Source organism: Hetaerina americana, unplaced genomic scaffold (genome assembly GCF_022747635.1).
Source record: "Hetaerina americana unplaced genomic scaffold, ioHetAmer1.1.p SCAF_16, whole genome shotgun sequence".
NCBI lineage: Eukaryota > Metazoa > Arthropoda > Insecta > Odonata > Calopterygidae > Hetaerina > Hetaerina americana.
This window is the reverse complement of record NW_027286719.1, coordinates 12,917,925-12,943,622: the sequence shown is the minus strand read 5'-3', so window position 1 is coordinate 12,943,622 and position 25,698 is coordinate 12,917,925. Positions and strand designations below refer to the sequence as shown.

The 25,698-nt window shown below is 39.0% G+C and overlaps 1 protein-coding gene across 2 annotated transcripts in view; it reads right to left on the bottom strand.

The window, feature by feature from the left end:
• Positions 1–16,049: 16,049 nt before the first annotated feature.
• The window catches only part of LOC139687021 (hydroxymethylglutaryl-CoA synthase 1-like), a 56,667-nt gene continuing 47,018 nt past the window's right edge, over positions 16,050–25,698 (bottom strand). For both annotated transcript variants that reach the window (XM_071584118.1, XM_071584117.1), the window contains 5 exons: positions 18,987–19,148; positions 18,720–18,885; positions 18,474–18,644; positions 17,560–17,792; positions 16,050–17,467 (listed from right to left, as the gene is read on the bottom strand). In XM_071584118.1, coding sequence (XP_071440219.1) covers positions 17,355–17,467; positions 17,560–17,792; positions 18,474–18,644; positions 18,720–18,885; positions 18,987–19,148 — 845 coding nt within the window. In that variant the 3' untranslated portion in view covers positions 16,050–17,354. The remainder of the gene's footprint in view (positions 17,468–17,559; positions 17,793–18,473; positions 18,645–18,719; positions 18,886–18,986; positions 19,149–25,698) is intronic.

The window sequence follows — 25,698 nt, the reverse complement described above, 5'->3', positions numbered from 1 at the left end:
ATAATAAATTATATAAAGTTAATTGCCATACAAAGCCGCTCCTGGGTTATTTATAACATTTATTTCATATGAAAATGAACTGGAGGTAAGATAAGAATGGGGAAATTTTGTTCCGATATACGGACATTTTAAAAGCTTTACACCATACTAAAGACGTTATTACTAAAGATTATTCTCCACCGTATCCTTATCCCACCTTTCAGGCTATCCGCAACCTCTTCCGTTGAAAACTAAGGCCCCACAACCAAGTATCAAAGTAAAAACTAAATCCAATAGGCATTAGTCAAATACTCAAGTCATCAGACTTGGGGCATGACTTTTCTCAAAACAGAGTAGCTGCTACTCTTATGGGAGTTGAGGTCACTTGCGTCATTAATTATCGGTTGGTAATTTTTTATAGATTTGAGACAAAATTCCTTCACCCACCATAAGTGGGTAAAGGAATTTGGTCTCAAATCACTTTCTTTTGAGAGAACTCCAGCGACCTTGAGGGCGCCTACTAAACTAAAGGACCACGAGTCCCTCGATTCAATGTTTCAAAAGACAAGAGGAGAGTTAAGTTCAAGTTTTCTCCCCGTAAAGCACATCGGAAAGCGTCACCAATAATTGCTTTTGTTTTTCCTTGTACCATGTGACTATAATTATCCTTCTTTTCCCATTTCGAAGTTAGTTTTAATATTTACGACCATTAATTTCTCTTAACAAAAATTCAATGTGTGCATATTTTAAAAACAAGATAGTTTTGCTGATATACTTTCATCAATATCACTCCGACAATTTACCTATGTAGGTCATCATGAAATTTAAGACAGACTCAATGTGACCCTCGGAAGGTATCCATTATCCACAGGTAAAGGGTTAGACCCCACCCGTAGGGATTTTCCATGCAAGATTATACGGTGAGATTCAACATTTGATGCCACAAAAGGTTGCGACAACAAATATGGAACCTAATGGAAAATCCAAGTACAAGTATTTTTAAATGAATCTTAATGTTAGCGGAGGGACGGAAATTCCATGAATTACACCCGGAAAGGTAATTCAATTGGCATGTGATGGAAGTAATGATTTTTCAAACGGTATTCAATGAAACCTCGATCTATTATTCCTATCGTTCTTCCGTATCTGCTGTTCGTCCATTCGAATTCCGAAATAAACGCAGCACAAGCAAGGAGAAATTATCGCATTAATCATTTCTCAACGCAGCATTTTCTCGTGTCCATCGTTCAGAATGTTCTGATCCGAACTAAAAATACTACCGGATTTTTTCACACAAATTGAGCTCACGCTGACCCGTCTTTCCAGTGCAGCCTAAAGGGCCATATGCGTCGGAGAGAAGATACTCGCGTGAGGTTCAGTGTTTTTTATCTTGGGGTGCGATTTCCACGAAGTCGATCGTTGGAAATGGATATGCACTCATAAATGTGAGCACATCCCTCAGCTGGTTGTTACCAAGCGGGTCGATCATGCCTTCTTCAGTCATCCTTGTTTATTTAGTTTCGACATTTGAAACTAGTCTTTTGCCTCCGGAAAAGAATTGCTTCCACAAATTGACGCCTCAAACCATTCTATTTAGTCTTTTGCCCTTTACCTCCCACCATTATTCACCCGGTAAAGAAAGAGAAGACACTTCACGAGTGACTAAATATTATTGAGGAGTTGGAACATAATCCATCCAAGACAGGAGACTAACCGACGAAACGTCTTGGAATATCTACAGTACGTATACACTAATTCTTTAATGACAAAAAATGAAAAAGTCCTGGAACAAAAAGCTAAATAAGCGTCAATATACTCGCAGAGAAAGACGAAAAACGAGTCGGCATTCAGCGAGTCTGAAGTCATCCTCTTCACCTGGTTTCAGCACCGGCTGGCTGCAGGTATCCCAATTGATGCCAACGTACTTGTACGTAATTAAGAAAACAGTTAAACAGAGAATCGGCATCAACAATTTCATGGAGTCAAACGGTTGGCTTTAAACCATTAACAGATTTTTGCGGGCTTGTGTACTTATTAGAAGCCTTCGATAGAATTTTCTACTGCTTATACTAACGCAGTGAATCAGTTGATTGAACACCTACCCAAGTATGGGTGGCAGCTACCCAGCTACTTGTTAGCACCCCGTGATACGCATAGCGCCGATGAGATACGGTTATTTTACAGACGTTTGTTGTCTTAACTGCCTTACTTAATAGGGTCAGTTCTGGCCTGTTGAAACGTGTTTTCGTGCATTAACAGCGACGGTGGCGACAACCGGGAGATGAACGTGATAGGGCATGCATTAAAACTTACGCTTTTTAAGAAAAAAATGTTAGCGGCAAAATAACGCGCAATAATAGTGTGATTATTATTATTATTATGTAATCTACCGGTTAAGGTAGGTTTTTGGATGGACAAAATTACTAATTTAATTATTTGTTACCCCTAGCAAAACACAACATCCTACTTTACATCAGGTCCCTCTTCAGCTCTGAGTACTTTCTTCCTCCCTTCATTCCATCCAGCATCCCTATCCTGTTCCTTCCCTTTCCTCGTTTGCCTAACATTCTCACCTCAATTACAGTCCTCAACATCCCACTGCCGGTCAATACCCCCTTCAGCCACTTTTCCTGCCTCCATGGATTTCTCCCAAAAAACCCCTCTCTTCGCCCACCATACGGAGTACTTCCTCATTTGTTTTCTTCTCTGTCCATTTCACCTTCTCCATTCTTCTCCACACCCACATTTCTAAAGCCTCCAGTTTACGTCTATCCTCCTGCTTCAATGACCACGTTTCCGCGCCGTACATAGCTACGCTCAAAATTAAAGTTTTTACGAGTCTATTCTTAACATCCTTACTCAACGTCCCCATCAACTCCCTCCTCCTTGTGAAAGCCTCTTTGCCTAGCGCAATTCTTCTCCTTACGTCCTTACTACTTTGACCGTGTTGGTCCAAAACACTACCGAGATACGTAAACTGTTCTACCTGCTCTATTTTTTGCCCACCTATTTTAATGTTAAGCTTAGCCTTTTTCTTTCTAGAAAATCGCATAACCTTTGTTTTATTAATATTGATTTTCATCCCATACCTGTCGCACTGAATTTCCAATTCACTAAGCAATGCTTCCAGCCCCTTGGCTGACTGACAAACTAAAGCTTGGTCATCAGCAAACCTAACTGATTTTACGAATTCCCCGCCCACCTTCATTCCTACCTCCAGTTCTCCCCATGCATCTTTTATCATTTCCTCTGCATACAGGTTGAACAGTAACGGTGATAATGGGCAACCCTGCCTTACACCTCTTCCTAACACTGCCCAACATAACTCCCCGTTCCCCACTCGTACCTGAGCAGTCTGAGACATGTACAGGTTGCGGATTAGCCTCCTTTCCCTCCAATCTATTCCTATTTTCTGCAGAATACTCATCAGTTTTTCCCAATTCACTCTATCAAACGCTTTTTCGAAATCTACGAAACAGGCAAATACATCCTGGTTGTGTTCTATATTCCTCTCGATTAATAATCTCATTACTGCAAAGGCATCACGCGAACCTCTCCCCTTCCTAAACCGAAACTGATCATCCCCTAAGTAATCATTTTCCCTACTCTCTATCCTTTTGTTTATGATCCTGAGAACAACTTTAGCTGCGTGGGATATCAAACTTATCGTCCTGTAGTCCTCACATGATGTAGCCATTACCTTTTTCGGAATAGGAACTAATACTGATCTGACAAAGTTTTCCGGCCAGATTACTTCCTCATGAATACTACGGATCAGCCCATATAGCCTCTTCCTCCCACATTTTCCTAAGCATTTTAAAAGTTCCGCGGGAATGTTATCCACCCCCACGGCCTTATTTTGTTTCATCTCCCTTAATACCCTTTCTATCACATCGTCGAGTATGCCTGGACCTAAGCTATCTTCTTCTACGTCATGTTCCTTTTCTTTGTCTAATTTTGATGGTCTAAGTTCTTTACTATACAATTTGTGCTGAAATATTGTGCATTATCGTTAAGCAGGAACCAGCCTGTTGCTTTGAAATGCGGCCTTTTGCGATCTATATGCCCTTCAACAATTGTCAGAATATCCCTAGAGTGTTCTCCAATAGCGGTTGTGCTTGCTGGCACGACATGCCTAAGCACCATTCCCGAAAAATGATATGACCAAATCTTCCCAGCAACGGTTTCTTTTGGTTTTGGCGATACCGGAGATTTCTCTCTCCGGCTGTTTGCTCTCGTCAGTAAAAAAATGCAGACGAATTGCATCTGCAGATGTAATCTTTCGAAGAAATTCCCCACCCTGTAACATCAACTTCGATTGCGAACAAATCTTCGCGCGAATTTCCTGATGTCCGTGCAGTCTTGAAATTTACCGCGCACTAACACTTCCCGTGCGTTATTTGTCCATTACCATCGTGAAGTTGGCACCCAATGAAATTTTCAACATTTCTGATAGTGCTCTTAACGTTATTCGAGGATCTTCTCTCGCAACGGCAGCCACGGTGTTAATGTTTACTTCGGCAAGAGCAGTGACTGGAGCTCGGAGCTCAGGAGGGTGGACCCGTTGTTTTGTTCTCCCTCTTTCAGATTGAACTTTCAGTTAAACCACACATACATATTCCTCAATAAGCAAACAAAATGAGCATACAAATTCTGCCCCAAAAATAAGTAGAATGAATCTGGGGTAAATAAATTATTGCAGATCAAAGTAAATATTGCTAAAATTCTTCATAAGAGCACCCTTATGTATCGACACGCCAATGACAGTGTCACCTTCAGTTGTGGTATGCTTCATGCAAGGCATTAACAGGACCCTCGTTCAGGCACCCTGTAATGGCCTCTTTGACAGAATCCAGTGGTTATACTTGGGGTTGTAATGTACCATACTATATCAAAGGGGTTATACTGGGGTCGTAATCACAGATCCAATCTCGTCATCAGCAACCACCTATTCTATAACATGGGGGTCATTTTCACCATGTTCCAAGAGGTCCAAGGCAAGATTGTCACACAAGCAGTCTTCTAACAGCACCTTATGGACCATCTCGGCCCACCTCTCTCATGGATAAATCTTCTGTAAGAATGAATGCACCGTGGTTTTTTGAATATTGCATTCTTCTGCTAACATCCTGACATTGGAGGTCATTCAGAATTCAGCATGCGTCTCACTTTTTGCACATTTTCATCACGCTGTGTTGTTGATCAATGTTCAGAGCATTCCTCATCGTCAACCTCCTCTCTACCCTCCCAGAACATCCTCTGCAACCAGGAAACCAACACTTGGGACATTTCCTTATATATCAATATTCTTAACCATGGCCATGGTCTCCGAATCCAATTTTCAAAGCTTAACGCACAATGTCATCCCATTTAATTGCTCAATGGAAAGAGGCATCGTAAATTCGTGATGACCGTGGAACTGGGGTCCAGTCTAGCAGTAATCCGCACACTGTAAATACTCGCAGTTAAATGATCTGGGTCGCGTTTCTTTCCCAAGATCTCCCATTTCCTTTCCCACCACAAATCACCCCAACTCCAGCCATCTGCATTGGTGGCAAAAAATCATTCTACTTTTATTGGGACTGATCCGGTACAATTTTCCCCGCAAATTAAGCATGAAAAACCCCTCGCAGAAGCGAAACAAAAAATTGCATTGATGAAATACAACTTAGAAAAATAGTAATTCTTTCAATTGGTTGTTTGACAGGAACAACGACTAACCTAATCTGAAAACTTGGTCCAAAGAGTCTCTGATTTGATGCTACCTCAGATCCCAGCTTAATTTTTTTCTAAAGCAGGTTAAACTGTTAACGCGAGACGAAATAAAATTTTAGGAAAGAAAATGTACCAGATTTTATATTTATATTCAAATTTTCAATCAATGAGATGAGAGATTGGATTCATTTGAATTTAATCAAAAGAGATTTTACCCAATCACATCATTAAAAGGCTAAAAATTGCAATAATACTAAAAAAATTACCCTTAAAAACATTTTATTTAAATTGGGTGACATGCACAATTGTATGTGTTGTTCAATCATGTGTGGTATTTGTTTTGCTCCTTTCAGATTTGTTTTCTCGAAACAACTAACCACCTCACCCTTCTCCACTTATCAACTTCATAGCTTCTACAGAGTCGCTTTAGGCGAGCTGCTCGTTTAAGTGACTCGTGCCTGACTGAAAGCAGTGCGTTTTCCATGACTGGTTTCAACCATATCTTTATACACCTTCAGTATACCAAGTTAAAAATCAATCACTGGAGATAACGGACTTCATTGTCTTTGTCTGCCTATTCCGACTCGTTCCGCAATCCCTCTGCCGCCTCATTCAGGACGCAAAAGACTCAGCAGTGGTCACAAACCGTAGCCAAGAGGCCTCATGCGGCCCACCACTGATGTTATCCGGTCCGTAATCGCCGATTTTGGCTACAAATATGTTTTTCTTGATAAACAACCGTTGAAAGTTCATTTTGCTATTTCATATTTTCCGATAATTTTAATATTTTCTTATTGTACCTACCCTAAAATATATGTTTCATGGTTAACTAATTGATGTACTTTGGTATCAATTTTTAGTGCCTGAAATAATGATAATGAATTATGGGATATTTTTGAGTGCCAAGACCCCGTTAAGAGCAATTACATACCATGTAATGCAATGCAGACCAACTTATACAATAAAATAAATCAAATATGTGTAGCAATATCTATATTAACAAAACTTTTCCGAATTCGGCCCGCAGAGGCGGAAAATATCTTTTCTACGACGCACAGAAATACTAAGGGTAATAATAAACTTCTCGTCCCACACCATCGCACGGAAACCTATCACAAATCTTTTCATGTTACAGCATGCCGTCTGTGGAACTCTCTCCCAGATGACATAAAAAACTCTTCATCAACAACAACCAAATTGAATTCCTCGGCTATCTCCCTAACAGTTAAACGGCGATTTGCCTGAACCAAATCGTCCACCAATTTGACATGGCTGGGGTCTGTCGAAGTGAAAGGTCGTCCCGTTCGCGAATCTCCATCTGTCGTGGCTCTGCCCGGTTTAAAACGATTGTGCCACTCAAAACACTGGCTTCGACTCATAGCTTCATTAACAAAGGCTTGCTGAATCATTCCAAATGTCTTCGTAGCACTTTTGGGAAGTTTGAAACAAAATTTCACGCGCACACAGTTCCTCTAGCTTCTTCGTTGCTGCCGTTGAGCGCAGCGACGAACAGGATAAGACACGTACCGCTGCTGCTGCGTAACAACTCCACGTAAACAAACACAACACCTCTCGTTTTAGTCGTCAGATGGCGCACTGTGTCTCGTTTCGATCTGCTGAACGGTTTTCACAGAATAAAATAAGTCCGGTCTTTTTTTGGTCACACCTTGTAGAAAAGAGATGCGACGTTAATAATGATAGCTAAGAACCAAGATTTACATGACAGGGTAGAAAAGCACTAATGGAAAAGAATTTTAAAAGCCTGTGGTAATAGATAAACTTCCCGCGAAATACTCCAAAATTTAGGAAAGCGGGACAGGAAGAGTTTTTATGGGTTCATTTGTAGCATGGGTGAGGGACTCGACCGGAAGACTTTCATTTCATTCTAAGCCATCGCCACCCATTTCAGAAATGGAAATAGCGGCAATATGTGAGGATTATAAGTTTGATTTCACTAGTGGAGTTTGGTGGTGCTCAATATCGATACCAAATGGATGGAGAACCGGGCATATGAGTATTTAGAAGAAGAAACACATTTAGATAAACGGAACGGATGAGCAATGTGTTTCATAAATCCATGTAACTGCATAGCATCCCTATCTGAAAGTGCCAATTGAATAAATTCAAATAAACTTCGGGAAATGCTGCAAAGTTATCTATAAAAGAATCATTACAACGCAAAAATCCCAAATCATATTAGTATTTTCCATTGACCGGGATACGAACTCGGATCCCTCAGCGTTCGACAGATTGAATGAGCCAATTGAGCTACCGAAGCCTCCTGAGACGCTCCAAATAATTGTAGTTTATTTTTTTAGCTTATAACTAGGTTTTTAAATTTTGATATTTTTTACTAGAGATATTTTTTAGTCTTATTGTACTTAGATTATTTTAGCGCATTAGGACGCCTCGATAGCTTAATTGGCTAAATCACTTGATCAGATGTCGTGGGATCCGCGTTCGAATACTGATCAAATGGAACGATTTTAATACTTTAAACTGTTGCATCGTAGTGGGTATTGAATTTTAAATTGAAAATAAATCTCGGCAATATAGGGACCGCATTTTCACTCAGTGAAGAATAAACACAATCGCGTAGTCGATGCGAAGCCTATTTTGACGCTTTTCCATCGTGATCCTGATGAGTTTCTGCGTCGATACATAACTAAGGACGAAATATTAATACATTTCTATACTCCAGAGAAAAAGTAGCGTTCGAAAGAGTGGGTTTCTGAAGACGATCCGCCTCCGAAGAATGAGACGCCGGTAAGCTGACAAGGTGATGCCCACAGTTTTTTGGGATGCACAAGGAGATTATGTTGAATAATCAACAAAACAATCTAAACATAATATTTTTTCCTAATGGCTTATTGAATTACCCAAGAAATATCTAAATAACTAAAAATTGAGGTACGTGGTATCCATAACGGCTACCCTTCAACTGCACAGAATGTCCACAAAATGTCCATCATCCCCAGGTGGACGAGGGCTTGCCGATGCCGAGCATCCTGTCCCATCAGCCGCTTCAATTCCATCGAAAAAATGATCGGTAATTCCACCCACGACAGAAAGATTGACTATCGCCAAAGACAAGTCATTATTCCTTATTTTCGCGGTACTTTTGCTCCAACAAATTTAAAGACTCGGGTACCCAATGCCTACCCTTTTCCATCTGATAAAGGTAATCTACTGCTCTCCCTCTATAGAAAAGAAATTATAGCGAGGCGTTATACGCATGGCATACGAAGGAAAGTCACGAGGAGTAATATAGTATGAAAAATATTATTATGAGACTGATTACGTATATTATTAAATAACAACACTATATTTCAACTAAAATTCACAAGAAACCGCTGCCATTTCAATGTTTATAACCAAGTTGCAATAATTGGAAAAACAGCAGCGCTTGCAAGTCTAAACCATTTAATAAGCATTCTGGCGCTAATACCTCATACTTTAATGCTGACGCAACATAAAACTTCATCTATCCTTAACGAAACTTTAACGTAACCGGAAATACCACAAAGCAATTCGCATGTGTTGAGGGAGTAGCCACTGTTTGATATTCAAATAATAGAGCGAACATTTAGTCCGCAGGAAATTTGGCTCATTTTATTTCCAGGAGTTGGAGCGATGCCTTCCAATCTTTATCGCCCAAAAAAACTGGAGTAATTGCCAATGACAATGGCTCATTCTTTCAATGAAAATAATTTGCAGTCGTTTCGGGCGCTGCTTTCTAGCGATTTGCCTCATATATCAAAGTGGTGTACGAAATGCGATTAGAGTTAAATATCAGAAAATGTACAGGACTGAAATTTGGCAATGAAAGAAAATAAAACAAGACGTAAATTGTAAAATATATGGGACCGAATTTAGCACCTCAGAACAAGTTAACTACTTGGGTGCTTAACTAACATCCTACTTTTCATGGCGTACGCACAGCAGAAGAGTATGCGGGCCAGCCTAAAAGGAGCTACGGTTTCATTAGACGGGCTGCAGGGAAATGTACAGGGTCCGTAGAATAAGTATCGTTACCGGTTCGCTGCAGCCTCAAAGGAGCCGTGGATGGGGGTCTGACCGGTCGGCTAGGTAGCGGGGTCCACCACCACTTAGGCTCACTTTAGTTCAGTCGCCTCCGGGCATTCGTTGGGACAGGAGGTGGCTTTTTGTGACGTGTGATTGTTTGTGGTGTCGTCGCGCCAGCATGGAGCGCACCGTCGAACAACGCTATGCTGGGAAGTTTTGCTTTAAACTCGGGAAAAACGCGTCGGAGACCCTTGAACTCATTAAACAAGCTTATGGGGATGATGCCTTAAGCCGCACAAGAGTTTTTGAGAGGCACAAAATGTTTAACGAAGGCCGGGAGCTAGTCGAAGACGAGCACCGCGTCGGACGCCCGACGATCACTCGAACCGATGCTCAGGTGGCCAAAGTGAAAAACGTTTTGGACTCTGACAGGCGTTTAACCATCGCCCTTATCAGTGAGGAGACCGTCCTTTCAGTTGAAACCGTCCACACCATTGTAAATGAGGATCTTGCGATGAGGAAAGTGTGCGCGAAACTGGTGCCAAAAGTCTTAAGCGAGGAACAAAAACTGTCGCGGGTGAAAATTTCGCAAGAAAGTTTGGTCTGCGTGCAGGAAGATGAAGATTTTACCGACGTTATTACCTCAATGGATAGCTCAGAGGGAGCTCAAAGGATATCGGTTCGACTCCATCGAGGCGGTTCAAGCAGCGACGACAAAGCTCAACATTATTCCGGAAACCGACTTCCAGCGGGCTTTTGACAAGTGGCAGACGCGTCGAGCTAAGTGTATCGACGCAGGAGGAATGTATTTTGAAGATTATTAGGTAATTGTAATGATGGCTGCAATCAATTTTGATTTTTGGAACCAGTCCCGATACTAATTGTACGGACCCTGTGATGAAAAAGCACGGGAGAGGTGTAACTTTGCTTAACTTAGGTGACATTTAGAATACGTGGCACGTATCTGGGATCCATCGGAGAAAACTTAAATTAAAGAATCAGAGAAAATCCCCCAGATATGTTAAAAATTGCGAGAAGAGAGGAAGCTGAGTGCGTATTAATGGAAGAATCAGGCTGCAACCTCTTGATTCTCGAAGACAGCAAGCAGGACTTGACTCTTAAAAGGTACCGGGTACCTGAGTATCATTGCAAAACAGAGAATTATTATAGCACCAAATTTTGAGGTCAGATTCAAGCATTCAGATAAAATAAGACAGATAGACACTATAAATAATGCATTCAAGCAATTCTCTTCCTTCGCAGGATACAAAATCAGACCCACGCACTGAATATATTAATTTAAAGACTAATATTAAACAATGAAGTCAATTAATACACGAAGTATACAGACATGCATGTGTGTTTGAATATGAATCTTTTTGCATATGAGCTAATATATCTTTATATATATATATATATATATATATATATATATATATATATATATATATATATATATATATATATATAAACAGGGATGGTTGAACTAATATTATGCATGCAGGGCTGATGACCACACGCCCTTCCGGGTTATTGAGATGTAGGCGCCTCCTGGGAAGTATCTGTTTACATCATACTTCTATTGAGCTGACAATGCCCCTGCGACTGTGCCGGTATTAATAATAGCGCTAGTGTGCTTGTTTATGCGATGGCAACCACGAGACAAACAACGCGATGGCTACTTCAGGACGAAGGCTATAATGAATGTGCGAGACGGCTTCGAAACCCCATTACCACCTGTTTTTTTCGCTGTATATCAAAGTATTCGGCCGCAACGAGAGAGCCACCTGGTACTCATGGATACCTTATCAATAAGAACTAAAATAATTAATATTAAAGCCTCCTATTTGAGAAAGGGCACGGACGAACAAAGGGGTTCGAAAACGAACGAGGAAGCTCTCCCCGCATGCTTGAAAACAAAGGGGAGGGAAGGGTTCCGGCTCCTCTTGTTTGAATCACAAAAGCCCGGTCAAAACTTGTGAGACGAGAGGCCGAGGAAATTGGTGGGCAGTAATGGACCCTGATTCGACGAGAGGGAAAGGGCCCTCTCCAGCAACCATTCCCTCCACTAACCCCTGGTTTCCATATGCGCCACGCGGACCCACGAACCGACGCGATTCATCCGACACTCCTCGCGAAAACGCCACGCTGCTTCTCTTGCCTCGTACTTTCCCGGCCATTTGAGAGCGCATATTCCAATTGAAGTGCAATGAATATATGACGATTCACTTCCATAAGGAGAGATTTAACTGCAACTATGTGGCTGCGAGCAAACTCGGGTATGAGTCCCACATCACATTTTGCCCTACAATGAGGCATTATGATGATAATTTTTAGGAGTTGGTCCACCGGAAAATGTTTAACACTTCTTCTGCCATGGGCATTTTAAATATCTACAGTCAACTATCTAGACGAGGATCAACCCAGGTGCAATCGCAACCATTTGATTTTTTGAGCGGTTACATTTCAATGCAATAATTTACAGCATGCTTGAATTCATCTTTTGATAAAGGAATTATTGATTTGCTCTAACGTCCAGTTTTTTAGTCCGTCAATACATTGAATGTTTAAGATATTTTATCACATCTTTGGCTGATCACGCATATTTGAGTGCGATTGGAAGGTAGTATCATTAACAGAATTAATAATTGGGGGCCGTAATTAATGATTGTGTCGATTTAAAATTGATGGATTCCAAATATATTTTTTCAATTGGTCCTGAACCTGGACTCTAAAATCCTCCTTTTTCACATTTTCATTCAATGAAGTTTTGTTAATGGGTTACAAAAGAAACATGATGACTGTCAGGGATAGAACAATTAATTAATAGAAAGCAGATGAAGAGGCCATTTAGGTTTGCAGATGATAAACCAACAGTGAGTCAGAAAGCCAAGTGACTGCAGTTGTTATTGAGGGAATTACAGGAACAATATGAGAAATATGGAATGACTATTAGCCTTAAAATAAAAGATTGACCACAAAAATAGTAACAAGATCCTAGAGAAGTTAGAAAGATATAAAAATTAAACATGGAGAGAATTAATAATGGTAGGAGCAGCAGTTCGGTTAATGCATTTTAGGTGCATTATAGAGGAAAATATTCAGAAAAAGGTTAGGAGCCAGTCCACGCAACGTCTTCCTCAGTGAGGCGGCTGCAATGGCGTCTGACCCCAGTGGGCGGCCAGTAAGTGATGGTGTCACGTTAAAAACACTATTGAGGAAGGCAATGGGAAACCACCTCAATTATCATTCCCAATATTTAAATGATGGACTATACGGTGATTTTGAGTCCTGGCAACTACGGGGCTCGGCCCAATCGGCCGGGTGTCGTGCTCGGCAGCGGGGGAGGCAAGGCTTCCTCGGTCGTCATCCCACGAAACCCTTGCAGGGGAAAACCAGCAGCAGCAGGGCAGAAGACGCAGGAGAAGAAGAACAAATTAGTTAGAATAGGAACGTGGAATCTTAGGACAATGATGACGACAGGGTAATTGGATAATGTTAAGCGAGAGATGGAAAGGGGAAATACAGATATTTTAGGTGCATGCGAGGTAAGATTGAAGGATAGCGGGGATTACTGAAGTGATAATTATAGAATAATATACAGCGGCGGGGACGAGAGCCAACTAGGGGTTCCATAGTGTTAAATGAAGAGGTAGGAAGAAGCGTAGTCAACATAGGGCAGGTAACGGATAGAATACTACTAGTAGAGATAAAAGCAGAACCGAAGAACTTGGCTATTATTCAGGTATACATGCCACCCAGCAACCATAAGGAAGAAGAGGTCGATAGAATATACGCTCAGTTAGAGGACATAATCGCGTGTGTTCCTGCAGGGAAACATTTGATAGTGATGGGGGATTGGAATGCGACGGTAGGCGAAGGAAGAGATGTTGATGAGGTGGGGGACTACGGTTTGGGCACGAGGAATGACCGCGGGGAGAAATCAGTTGAGTTCTGCAGGAGACAGGGATTAGTCATCACCAACACTTGGTTTAAACCCCACAAAAGACGCAGGTATACATGGAAAATGCCAGGTGACTCAGAAAGGTTTAGGAATAGTGTGATAAATTCGCACAGCTTCCCGGGAGTGGATGCGGACTCTGACCACAATTTAGTTGTTATGAAATGTAGCGTCCGTTTTAAAAAGATAAGGCAGGGGCGGCGAGTCAGAAAATAGAATGTAGAAGCATTAAATGGTTTGAAAAGGAAGGAATACAAATAGGCGGTAGAGGAAATCATGAAGGATGGTAAAGAGCTAAGTATTTTCGAAGAAAAATGGGACAGTATTAAGAAAGGGTTGTCTAAAGCCGCAAAAGACACTATTGGAACCGTTAGCACTAAAAGGACTAGGAAACAATGGATCACGGATGAGATGATTACAAAGATGGGTGAGCGGAGTATTGCAGTATTAGATACTGCAGTATTGAGATTATTAATCGAGAGGAATATAGAACATAACCAGGAGGTATTTGCCTGTTTCGTAGATTTCGAAAAAGCGTGTCATAAGAGTGAATTGGGAAAAACTAATGAGTATTCTGCAGAAAAAAGGAATAGATTGGAGGGAAAGGAGGCTAATCCGCAACCTGTACATGTCTCAGACTGCTCAGGTGCGGTTGGGAAACGGGGAGTCCGGGTCGGCAGTGTTAGGAAGAGGTGTAAGGCAGGGTTGACCATTATCACCGTTGCTGTTACCTTGTATGTTGAGGAAATGATTAAAGAGGCATGGGAAGAACTGGAGGTAGGAATTAAAGTGGGTGGGGAATTCGTACAATCAGTTAGTTTCACACTCAGCAATGCTTGCAACCCCTTGTCAGTCAGCTAAGGGGTTGCAAGCATTGCTGAGTGAATAGGAAATTCAGTGCGACAGGTATGGGATGAGAATCAATATTAATAAAGCAAAAGTTATGCGATTTTCTAGAATGAAAAAGGCTAAGCTAAACATTAAACATTGCCGGCCTCGGTGGCGGCGGGGTAACGTCCTCGTCTGCCAATCCATGGGTCGCGGGTTCGATTCCCGCCTGGGTGGGTTCTCTTCCACCTAGAGCTTGGGTGTTTGTAATCGTCTCCATTGTTATTATTTGTTGATAGTCCGATGTAAAGGCCAGAGTGCTGTTTTCGGACTAAGGCTAAATAAATAAATAAAATAAATTAATATAAGAGGGCAAAAAGAAGAGCAGGTAGAACAGTTTACGTATCTTGGAAGTGTTTTTGGATCAACACGGTCAAAGTAGTAGGGACCTAAGGAGATGAATTATGCTAGGCAGAGGCTTTCACAAGGAGGGAGTTAATGATGGGGACGTTGAGTAAGGATGTTAAGAAAAGACTCGTAAAAACATTTATATGGAGCGTTTCTATGTACGGTGGGGAAACGCGTCATTGAAGCAGGAGGATAGACGTAGACTGGAGGCTTTTGAAATGTGGGTGTGGAGAAGAATGGAGAAGGTGAAATGGACAGAGAAGAAAACAAATGAGGAAGTACTCGGTATGGTGGGCGAAGGGAGCGGTTTTTTGGGAGAAATCCTATGGAGGCAGGAAAATTGGATGAATGGGGTATTGACCGGCAGCGGAATGTTGACGACTGTAATTGAGGGGAGAATGTTAGGCAAACGAGGAAAGGGAAGGAACAGGACAGGGATGTAGGACGGGATGAAGGGAGGAAAAAAGTACTAGGAGCTGAAGAGGGACCTGATGTAGAGTAGAATGTCGTGTTTTGCTAGAGGTCACAAATTATTTAATTAGTAATTATGTCCATCCAAAAACCTACCTTAACCGGTAGATTACCTAATAATAATAATAATAGAGGAAAATGGGTATAGTAGGGTAGGTACTAGGAGAAGAATTGTGTCTGTGAAGGAAGTATTCACAAAAAAAATAGGGAAAATATAACTAGTTCAGAAAGAATAGTTTCACTGAATGAAATCTCTAAGGCAGTGGCCATGAAGTCATTACTAAAATAGATGGCATGGCATTAATAAAACTCAACAACCCAAGCAAATTTAGGCTTGAAGAAACTGCAGTTTTTTAACTGAAATTAGTTCTCACAAAATAGGTGAGCCTTGATTTGAGTTGCCTACTTGAGGGGAACCAGGCGAGAGGCCCGTAGGGAGAGAAAAACTTTCATTGGGGTTTTGGGGTTACAGCAGCAAATGTAGCATGACTGCACGATATATTTTAAGTATTTATGCAGTCGTATCATCTAATTTGCTTCCATCTATGCGCCCGGAAGACCTTTAGCTGCCCAGTACTTTTCTTGATTCATAGAACTCTTTCACTTTTATGTTCCCAGATGAGAACAAATTTGATGGAAGAAAGCTTGTCAAAAACCGCCATTTTTGCTTTTGAAAATAAAGATATTTACTCATATAGTTGAATAGTGTAATAAGTAGTATATACATGTATTTAGATCAGTTGAGACGGTGAAATATTCCAGCAATACATTGTAACAATTGATTTCATAGAAATAATTGGCTTGCATCTCTGCACCCATGACTCATAACCAGCATAGGACCTTCTAGACTCTACCAATACTGATCCTGAGAATCTGAATATCATGATAACTGGACAACCCAACAAATTCAACTCATTTGGTCATTTTGAGAGCAATTGAAAAGCAATGAATATGTATGACAGCACCTTACTCAGCGGCCAGTAGGCAGCAACTGGCTTACTTAAAGGCAGAGAAAAAATTCATGCATGCAAATTAAGCTATCTCATCCCACTGTGCACAGCTCTAGCATCACTACTGTGGGCCGGAGAATTCAAGAATGATTACTTTTCCAAAGGCCTCATAAGTTGAATATATTACATTCTTATAAGTGGAAAAAAAACATTATGGATGATTACACTGGAAGTAAGGCAAATACAAGTTACATTGGGGATAAAATATGATTATCAATTTTCAGCACTGATGTGAAATCAGTTCTAAAAATCGGTTAGGCCTTGATGTTGAAACTTTCCTTCGAAGTACATTCAGATAACATAATACATCAGCATTAAAAAGACTAGAATCAAATGTTTTCATCTATTTTTTATTTAATACACGGATTATATAAGAAATGTTACTTTTGACCCTAATTTGTCTCAGGTCAAGAGCAAATTCTGATAAAATATATCAATTTTTAACATTAATGGGTAATAAGCATAACTGGTCTTACAAAATCGGCATCATGAATAAACAATTATTAAGTTGAACATCACTGGAATACTGCTACAGTGATTTAAAACTGGACTAGTCATGGATTAAAATATATAATAGGAGTGTTTGCATATATCTTATAACTTGGAATGGCAAGCCTAACTGAAACTAAATATTATGCTGCTGTGTATAAAACTCCATAATCTAAACTTTAAGGGGAAAATATAGTAGGATTTTAAAGGCTACTCACAACTCAAAGAAAGTTGAGTTAACATGTAAGCACTCAACACATATGTATAAAGTAACAAATTCTTTTTGCAATCAATGGGCATTTTGCTCATATGGCGAATTCACTAAAACTTTCTTTACATTAAACAAGTACTAACAATAACTTCAATAAAGAATAATTTGTCATTTCAAAACTTAGATGAATATGCAATGCCCAATGAATAGGTAAATGGAATGAACTTTGGTATCTGAAAGTATTTGAATCCAAACACTATGATGATAAAGGCACTCTTTCATAATCTCTACGATGCTTTTCATCCACATGTTTTAAGTACCAAGTACCCAGAAAGAGGTCAGCAACTGGAGCAGATGGTGTATAAGGAGCTGAAAGACAAAAGAAATGGGAGTGTAAGAGGTAAGGTATCACCTTAACCAATGAAGATATTTCCATACAATACATAACCACCACCACTTACCCAAGTGATGATTTTTCTCACGGTGCTCTAAGATTTTTGAGAACTCTTCAGGTGAAACCTTTTTTCTTGATTCTAGCTGCCCCTGTATGTGTGAAAGGCTCTTCACTAATGAATCCAACTTAGAGCCAATCGACGAATTACTTGACACACGAATTGAGTAGAATGATGAGGCAAGCCCAGAGCCATAAGAAAAGAGGCCAATCCTTGAACCAGCTAAAACATTTACTGGCTTCCTGAAATGTATACTTAGTCTTAGCTGCTTATCTTTAATTAATTCTTCCCAGCATGCACATCACCTTACCCCAAAGCTGCATAACTTCAAGAAGTTATTCTATAGAACCTAGCTATCATATTTTCAGCACAAAACAAACAACATGAAGTAATTCCGTAGTCAATACCCAAAAAGCAGAATAATGAAAAATACTAAAAACATTTTTTCTGAAATCAAAATTTAGTTTATAATATTTCCATTCCCTTCAGTATAACAGATTCATTAATATAACATTATTCGGTCAAATATTTACCTGCTTCATTTAAAAGAGCCATATAAAAATACAGGCTTGCCTATGATCTATCATAGTACGTTGGTTTTTGCGTGCTAAAAATAAATATACTACCACAGCCAAAAACTCGCAAAAAACACTATCTCATAAAACTGACCTTTTAATATCAAATTAAATAACAAAAAGAATTTACCAGAAATACAAATGCCTACAATTCAAATAAATTATAGGTCTCACTCATCTTCATCATGCAAGACTGAGGACTAAAAAAATGAAGCAATTAAATTTAGTTTTTCAGTAAAACAGGATGAAATGAGGTAACCACTGGCAGGTTAGAATTTTTACTAATTCTCAGTGAAATCACACATAGCACATTCCTCACAACACCCAAAATTTCATGTTTGCTCTTACATGATCAACAAAGAAACTAATCCTCCATACAGGGATGGTGTGTACATATTTCCAATCTGATTTGCCAAAAATAGATTAGGTTCTGTCTTGTCCTGGAAACATCCTTTGCTGAACACTAAAAATTCTTTTTCAATTTCTTTGTCAAAGTAGGTGTCCTCCAATTTTACATCACTGAAATTCAAAATTGTACATTAATTATGTTTCTAAATATTAAAAACAAATACAATAAATAATGATTGGACTCACGAAAATTTTTCCAACCCTGCATAGGAATCTTTTGATCCAGCCTTTTGTGCTCTCACAAAATCATTTAGCACTAGCCGACCTAAACTCTTCTGAACAAGCTTGCAGTAGGGCGAATGAAATAAAATGGAATCAAAGCAGTTAACATTCCACAGTGACTGATTTTTATCTGAAATGGAAAAGGGAGGAAATGGGCAATATTTGTAAAGAGCATTGAAACAGCTGAGAAGTCTTTTGCCAACAGCTGTTGGTTTATCAGTCATGACATACCTGGCATGATTTTATCAGCCTTTTCACAGTACATTTGATAGCAATTGTCCAGAGCACTCAAATAGCACTGTATTGATAACTTCCCATCAACAACAGGGTACTCAGATTCCAAGTTGGGCTTGTAAAAGTCATACACATGACGCATGTATGTTGAGCGAAGTCCTTGAAAAAAATCATTTTCATCTTGTTATAAAAACAAACATTTAGAGCTTAACAGTCACATAATACCTACATCACTCCAATATGGGTACATCATCGGGTTTTAAAATTCAAATACAAGGTTTGTATCAAATGTATCGGTTACAGTTTTTCCCTGACATGTACATGAAGAACTGAGATCAGGCTATTGGTTAAGTGTGCGTATGATCACAGATCGTATTGGCATTGATAACATGACAGTGTATAGCATTATTCCTTAAAATTTGGCAATGGGAAATATCTCTGCTAAAATCGTTCTTAAGGTCTTGATAGATGACCACAAGCACAGTCAAAAGTGTTTGCTTACAAAGACCTTCTGCAATGGCATCATGGCAATTCCCCAACCCCTAACAATCCCAACTTGGCACCAGCAGACTATTTTCTAATCCAAAAAATTAAATCCTCCTTCAAAGGACACCACCATTGAACCCGAAGAGTTATCAAAGAAGCTTGCATGTGTACCCTTTAGGACCTTCTGGAATCTGCCTACCAGAGAGCCTTTGAGTAATGCAAAAGCCGCTGGCAATTGTGTCAATGCTCAAGGAATGTACATGGAAGAATTTTGAGGCATTGTAGCAATATCTAATGTAAATATATTTTTCTAAAAAATTTCCCAATACTTTTTATACAAACCATGTAGTCCAGACTAGTGAGCCATACACATACCATGAAAGACTTAAATATCATATTACAACATCCATCCCAGTGAAGAGACAGGAATGGAACAGAATTTTATCTAGACATGTTTACACAGATTTTTTATCTCTCAATATTTACCTCACTAACTTTTACATAAATTTAGAAATATTTACAAAAGTTCAAATAATTTCAGATTTAAGGAATAAAAACTTAATATTTGACCCGGCATGGTTAGAAATAAAATTGTCACTCATTCACAAGTCTCAGTCCAAAGTGACAGGACGTTGTATATTTACAGCACAACTCTAAATTTATATATTTACAATGAAATCATATGCCATAGCATGATCCCATAGCCATAGCCCAAAATACAGTTTACTGCAAAATCATTCAAGAAACTGAGCAATTTCTATATTCTGCACTCATGTACACTCCCTCATTTCCTCAAAAATTTCTGGCAACTTAGCAATGCTCCTCCTCATGCTCTGCAGTGGAGACCTAGCAACAAGGTAGAAATGTAAAGCCCTGGAACTTCAGCACTTATGTGGAAGGGAAGGAATTCCTTCACCAATTGTAATTTTCACTATGCATCAACTCAGATGTCAGATTTTTACATATGCAAAAATTAATTTGCTGTAAACAGGTATTATTGCTATAATCAAACTATCTGTTCAAACTGGATTTGATAGTTGACATAAGGAAGGGACACTTTCCTGTATTCAATAGAAGCAGAGGCAGATAGGATATATCTTCACATCTAACTCTTGATCATTTCTACTATGATTGAATAATATAATACATTACATCCCATTTAAGAAGACCTACTTTTTTCTGAAAACAACATTACTATTCTCCGCGTCACAGTTCAGTGAAAGCAGGGCAAGAAGAGAGGATACATATGATAACACCACCACAATATCTGTCTTCATAGAAGGCATATTCTCATACATTAAGTGCATGAAAAACTAAGGTGATTAATGGTAGAATTTAATTGTGCCTACAATGTAATAATCCAAACATCTGTAAACAAATTGCGCTGAAATTTGTATGATATGAAGAAGGGAACATTCCCACCACTAGGAACATCATGTCAGGAAACAAGCAGGAGAAAGATCATACAATCAGGAAGGCTAATGGTAGTGCATTTATTATGCAAGGCAATAACAGCATTTTCACATTTTTTTGTAGCAAAATGGGATGCCTGGGGCTTGTTATAATGCATAACTAATGCAATTTTATGCGAACAAATATATACTCACAATATTCATGTGAATACATAGGTCCTTCAAAAAGTCCTCAGAAAATCCAAGGAAAGGTGCCCAGAGTATCAGAATAAATTTGCTTTTTGTAAGCCTAGACAGCTGTTTCCAACTGTTTACAATTAGGTAAATGAGTTTAAGCATGGCTGTACATCCTAAAATGATGAACATCATTCAGGATGTCCAGTGGAAGTGACTTCCACCGATATGATTGAAAAAATCCAAAACTTGGATTTGAGCAATTGACAAATCAAAATTTGTGAATTAATTAAGGCCACAGGCATATTACAAGGCACAGTGTTTTTAACTTTGCACCAATATTTGGAGTGAAAAAATGTTAGCTAAATGGGAGCCTTGTTTGCTCTTAGTGGAGAATAAACACAACAACATGAGGGCAGGTTTCAAACTTCTCAGTTACAATCCTGATGAGTTTCTGCATTGATACATAACTTTGGTAAAACATAGATGCGCCACTACACTCCAAAGACAAAGGAACAGTGGAAAGAGTAACATTTAAAGGCAATCCAGCTCCAAAGAATGAGAAGATGGTGAAATCAGCTGACAAGGTGATGGCCACAGTATTTTGGGATGCACAAGGAATAATTTACATAGATTACTTGCAGGAAGGACAAATGATTAATACAGAGTATTATGTGTCGTTATTGCACTGGCTGAGCAAAGAACTCAAAAAAAAATCCTCAATTGGCGATGAAAAATACTCTTCTTTCATCAGACAATGCACAGATTCACCCCTGCAAAGTTTTGACAGCAAAAATTATGGAAATAATATTCGCGTTATTACAATATCTACTGCATTTTCCATATTTGGTCCCCTGTGACTATTTTATTTCCAAATTTGAAAAAAATAGCTCGGTGGAAAATTATTCATGTCAAACAAGGTCATTGCCACTAGAGGTGCCTGATTGGATGACCTTCTGAAGTCCCACTTTCTGGAGAGCTTAACAAAGATGGAGAAATGCTGTGAAAGGTTTATTGAGCTAAGTGGAGATTATGTTGACAAATAAAAAAATCTACCCATTATAATTTGTTTACCTATTTCTTCCTGAGGACTTAATGAATGACCCACATACATACTTAATGAGTTCTACTCATTTTTGATATAGTAGTGTACACATGCCTTGCTTATATATAAACAGCTTGCATGAACTAAATTCAAAAAGAAATATGTAACAGCTTTGTATGGATCATTTAACTAAGAATGGTTTTACTAGATTATGATGATATGTTGGCATACATTTTTACGTAATGAACTCAATAAGTACAGTTACACTAGAGACAATGGAGAACAAATGAGGGATTACAAAAACCAATGCTTGTTAGGAAGAAAATTTGATGTGAGCAAGCACAAATAATTTTATGATCAAACATACAATTATATGCAGATACAAAAAAGATAACAAGAAAAAATCCAACTGCTTAAGGTTTTATAGATGCAGTAACAAAAATGTCTCCATATCCATGGCTAACTCTGGCATACACATTATTACATGCCCTTAGGATTGACTGTACTACTTTATTTAATTATTAAATATTACACTAAGACAGATTACACAATATATAACAAAACAAAGAAAATTGGGTTTTAAAATGTGTTATGATCACTGTAGATATAAAAATAAGCCATTACTGTACAAAAAAATTAGGGTAATAATGAAAGATCAATAACCACCAAAGTGTACCAAATCCTGAAAAATATTTTTCTACCTATTTCTTTAAGGTATTTGGTTCATGATACATATTGTATACACTTCCCTGGGTGATTCATATCACAGAGACCAAGCACACGCCTTTATGCCATTCACTACTGCTTTTAAACTAACGCAGCTCACCAGAAATATTGTCAGTAAGAAATTGTCCCAATATTTGTGGGTAAATCCTTCTTCTAGCTGTATTAACTAAGAAATTCTTCATTTAAACACAAGGTCAGAACTTTTTCAATTTTCATTTCACCACACCCTGCAGTTTTTATTTTTAATATTTGACCGATTATTATTTATTAGGGATGAGTGAAGCTTTGTCATTTTTGAATGCAAAGCACATTAGTTGAAAACATAATTAATCAAATCTTGTTGAAAAAGATAAATTGACGGAAAAATTAAATTTGGTGGCATTTTTTAGAAAGCTGAATTTCTAGGCCAGAAATCATCAAAAGAATATTTTTGGATTTGTATATGATTAGGAATACATGGTTATAAATAATTCCATTATGATTAGTGAGTATTAATGCCTATTAGACATTAGTTCAAAATATTTCGTACCTATTGATTGTGCTTAATCAACTAATAGCCACAAGATTGACAGCATTGCTACTTCAAAATATGCATATAATAGTAGCAGTTAGCCAATTAGCCAGGATAAAAAACAAATCTACTGCATAGATTTGTTTCCAAGTTTTCTGACATATGTTGATTCTACATGAGAAAAGGCAAATGATTTTATTAAGAAGTAAAATCATAAGGCAATATGTCTACACAGAATTAAACAAATCCAATACTGCTGTTATTGTCAATACAACAAACATATATTTAGGGAGAGGATGTGTTGCAAATACCATATTTTCCCATGTATAACACGCATGTTATCTGCCATCACCCACCAAACCGCCCTTCGGGTTGATTAGTAGTTTATTGTTAATTATAAATATATATATGTAAATCTGTAGGTATATATATTAATATTAGGTTATCTACCGGTTGAGGTGGATTTTTGGATAGACACGGCCGCTAAATAAAACATTTTTTTGTCTCCTAACAGAACACAGAATCAAGCATCCTACTCTATATCAAGTCTCTCTTCATCTCTAAGTACTTTCTTCCTCCCTTCATCCCGTCTACCATCCCTACCCCGTTCCTTCACTTTCCTCGTTTGCCCAACATTCTCCCCTATATTACAGTTTTTAACATCCCACTGCCTGTCAATATGCCCTTCATCCACTTTTCCTGCCTCCATAGGATTTCTTCCAACATACCATTCTCTTCGCCCACCATACCAAGTACTTCCTCATTTGTTTTATTCTCTGTCCATTTCACCTTCTCCATTCTTCTCCACACCCACATTTCAAAAGCCTCCAGTTTACGTCTATCCTCCTGCTTCAATGACCACGTTTCCGCGCCGTACATAGCTACGCTCAAAATTAAAGTTTTTACGAGTCTATTCTTAACATCCTTACTCAACGTCCCCATCAACTCCCTCCTCCTTGTGAAAGCCTCTTTGCCTAGCGCAATTCTTCTCCTTACGTCCTTACTACTTTGACCGTGTTGGTCCAAAACACTACCGAGATACGTAAACTGTTCTACCTGCTCTATTTTTTGCCCACCTATTTTAATGTTAAGCTTAGCCTTTTTCTTTCTAGAAAATCGCATAACCTTTGTTTTATTAATATTGATTTTCATCCCATACCTGTCGCACTGAATTTCCAATTCACTAAGCAATGCTTCCAGCCCCTTGGCTGACTGACAAACTAAAGCTTGGTCATCAGCAAACCTAACTGATTTTACGAATTCCCCGCCCACCTTCATTCCTACCTCCAGTTCTCCCCATGCATCTTTTATCATTTCCTCTGCATACAGGTTGAACAGTAACGGTGATAATGGGCAACCCTGCCTTACACCTCTTCCTAACACTGCCCAACATAACTCCCCGTTCCCCACTCGTACCTGAGCAGTCTGAGACATGTACAGGTTGCGGATTAGCCTCCTTTCCCTCCAATCTATTCCTATTTTCTGCAGAATACCCATTAGTTTTTCCCAATTCACTCTTATGAAACCCTTTTTCGAAATCTACTAAACAGGCCTATGTATCCTATATATCTCTTGATTAATAATCTCAACACTGCAATGACATCACGCGTGCCTCTCCCCTTCCTAAAGCCAAACTGATCATCCCCTCTGATCATCCCCTGAGTAATCATTTTCCCTACTCTCTAACCTTTTGTTTATGATCCTGAGTGAACTTAAGCTGCGTGGGATATCAAACTTATTGTACTGTAGTCCTCACATGATGTAGCCTTTACCTTTTTCGCAATAGGAACTAACATGGATTTCACTAAGTCTTCCGGCGAGATTCCTTCCTCATAAATACTACGGATTAGCCCATATAGCCTCTTCCTCCCACATTTTCCTAAGCATTTTAAAAGTTCCGCGGGAATGTTATCCACCCCCAAGGCCTTATTTAGTTTCATCTCCCTTAATGCCCTTTCTATCTCATCGTCTGGTATGCCTGGACCTAAGCTATCTTCCTCTACATCATATTCTTATTCAATGTCTAACTTTGTTGGTCGAAGTTCTTTACTATACAGTTCTTCTATATACTCCTTTCATCTCTCTTGGATCTTTCCTTTGTCAAATATTACCTTAGCCACCTCATCTCTAACTGTTATCATTGATCCTCCTTTCTTACTTCCCGATAAAGATTTAAGTTTGCTGTACAGCGCACCGATTTTTCCCATCCTCTGCAGACTTTTCATATCCTCGCACTGCGTCTTCCACCATGCTTCTTTTACTTTATTTGTTGCCCGCCTCAATTTATTGCTTCATTCTTTGTACTTCATTTTGCCTAACTCTGTGCTTACATTCTTCCATTTTTTCCTCTCATCC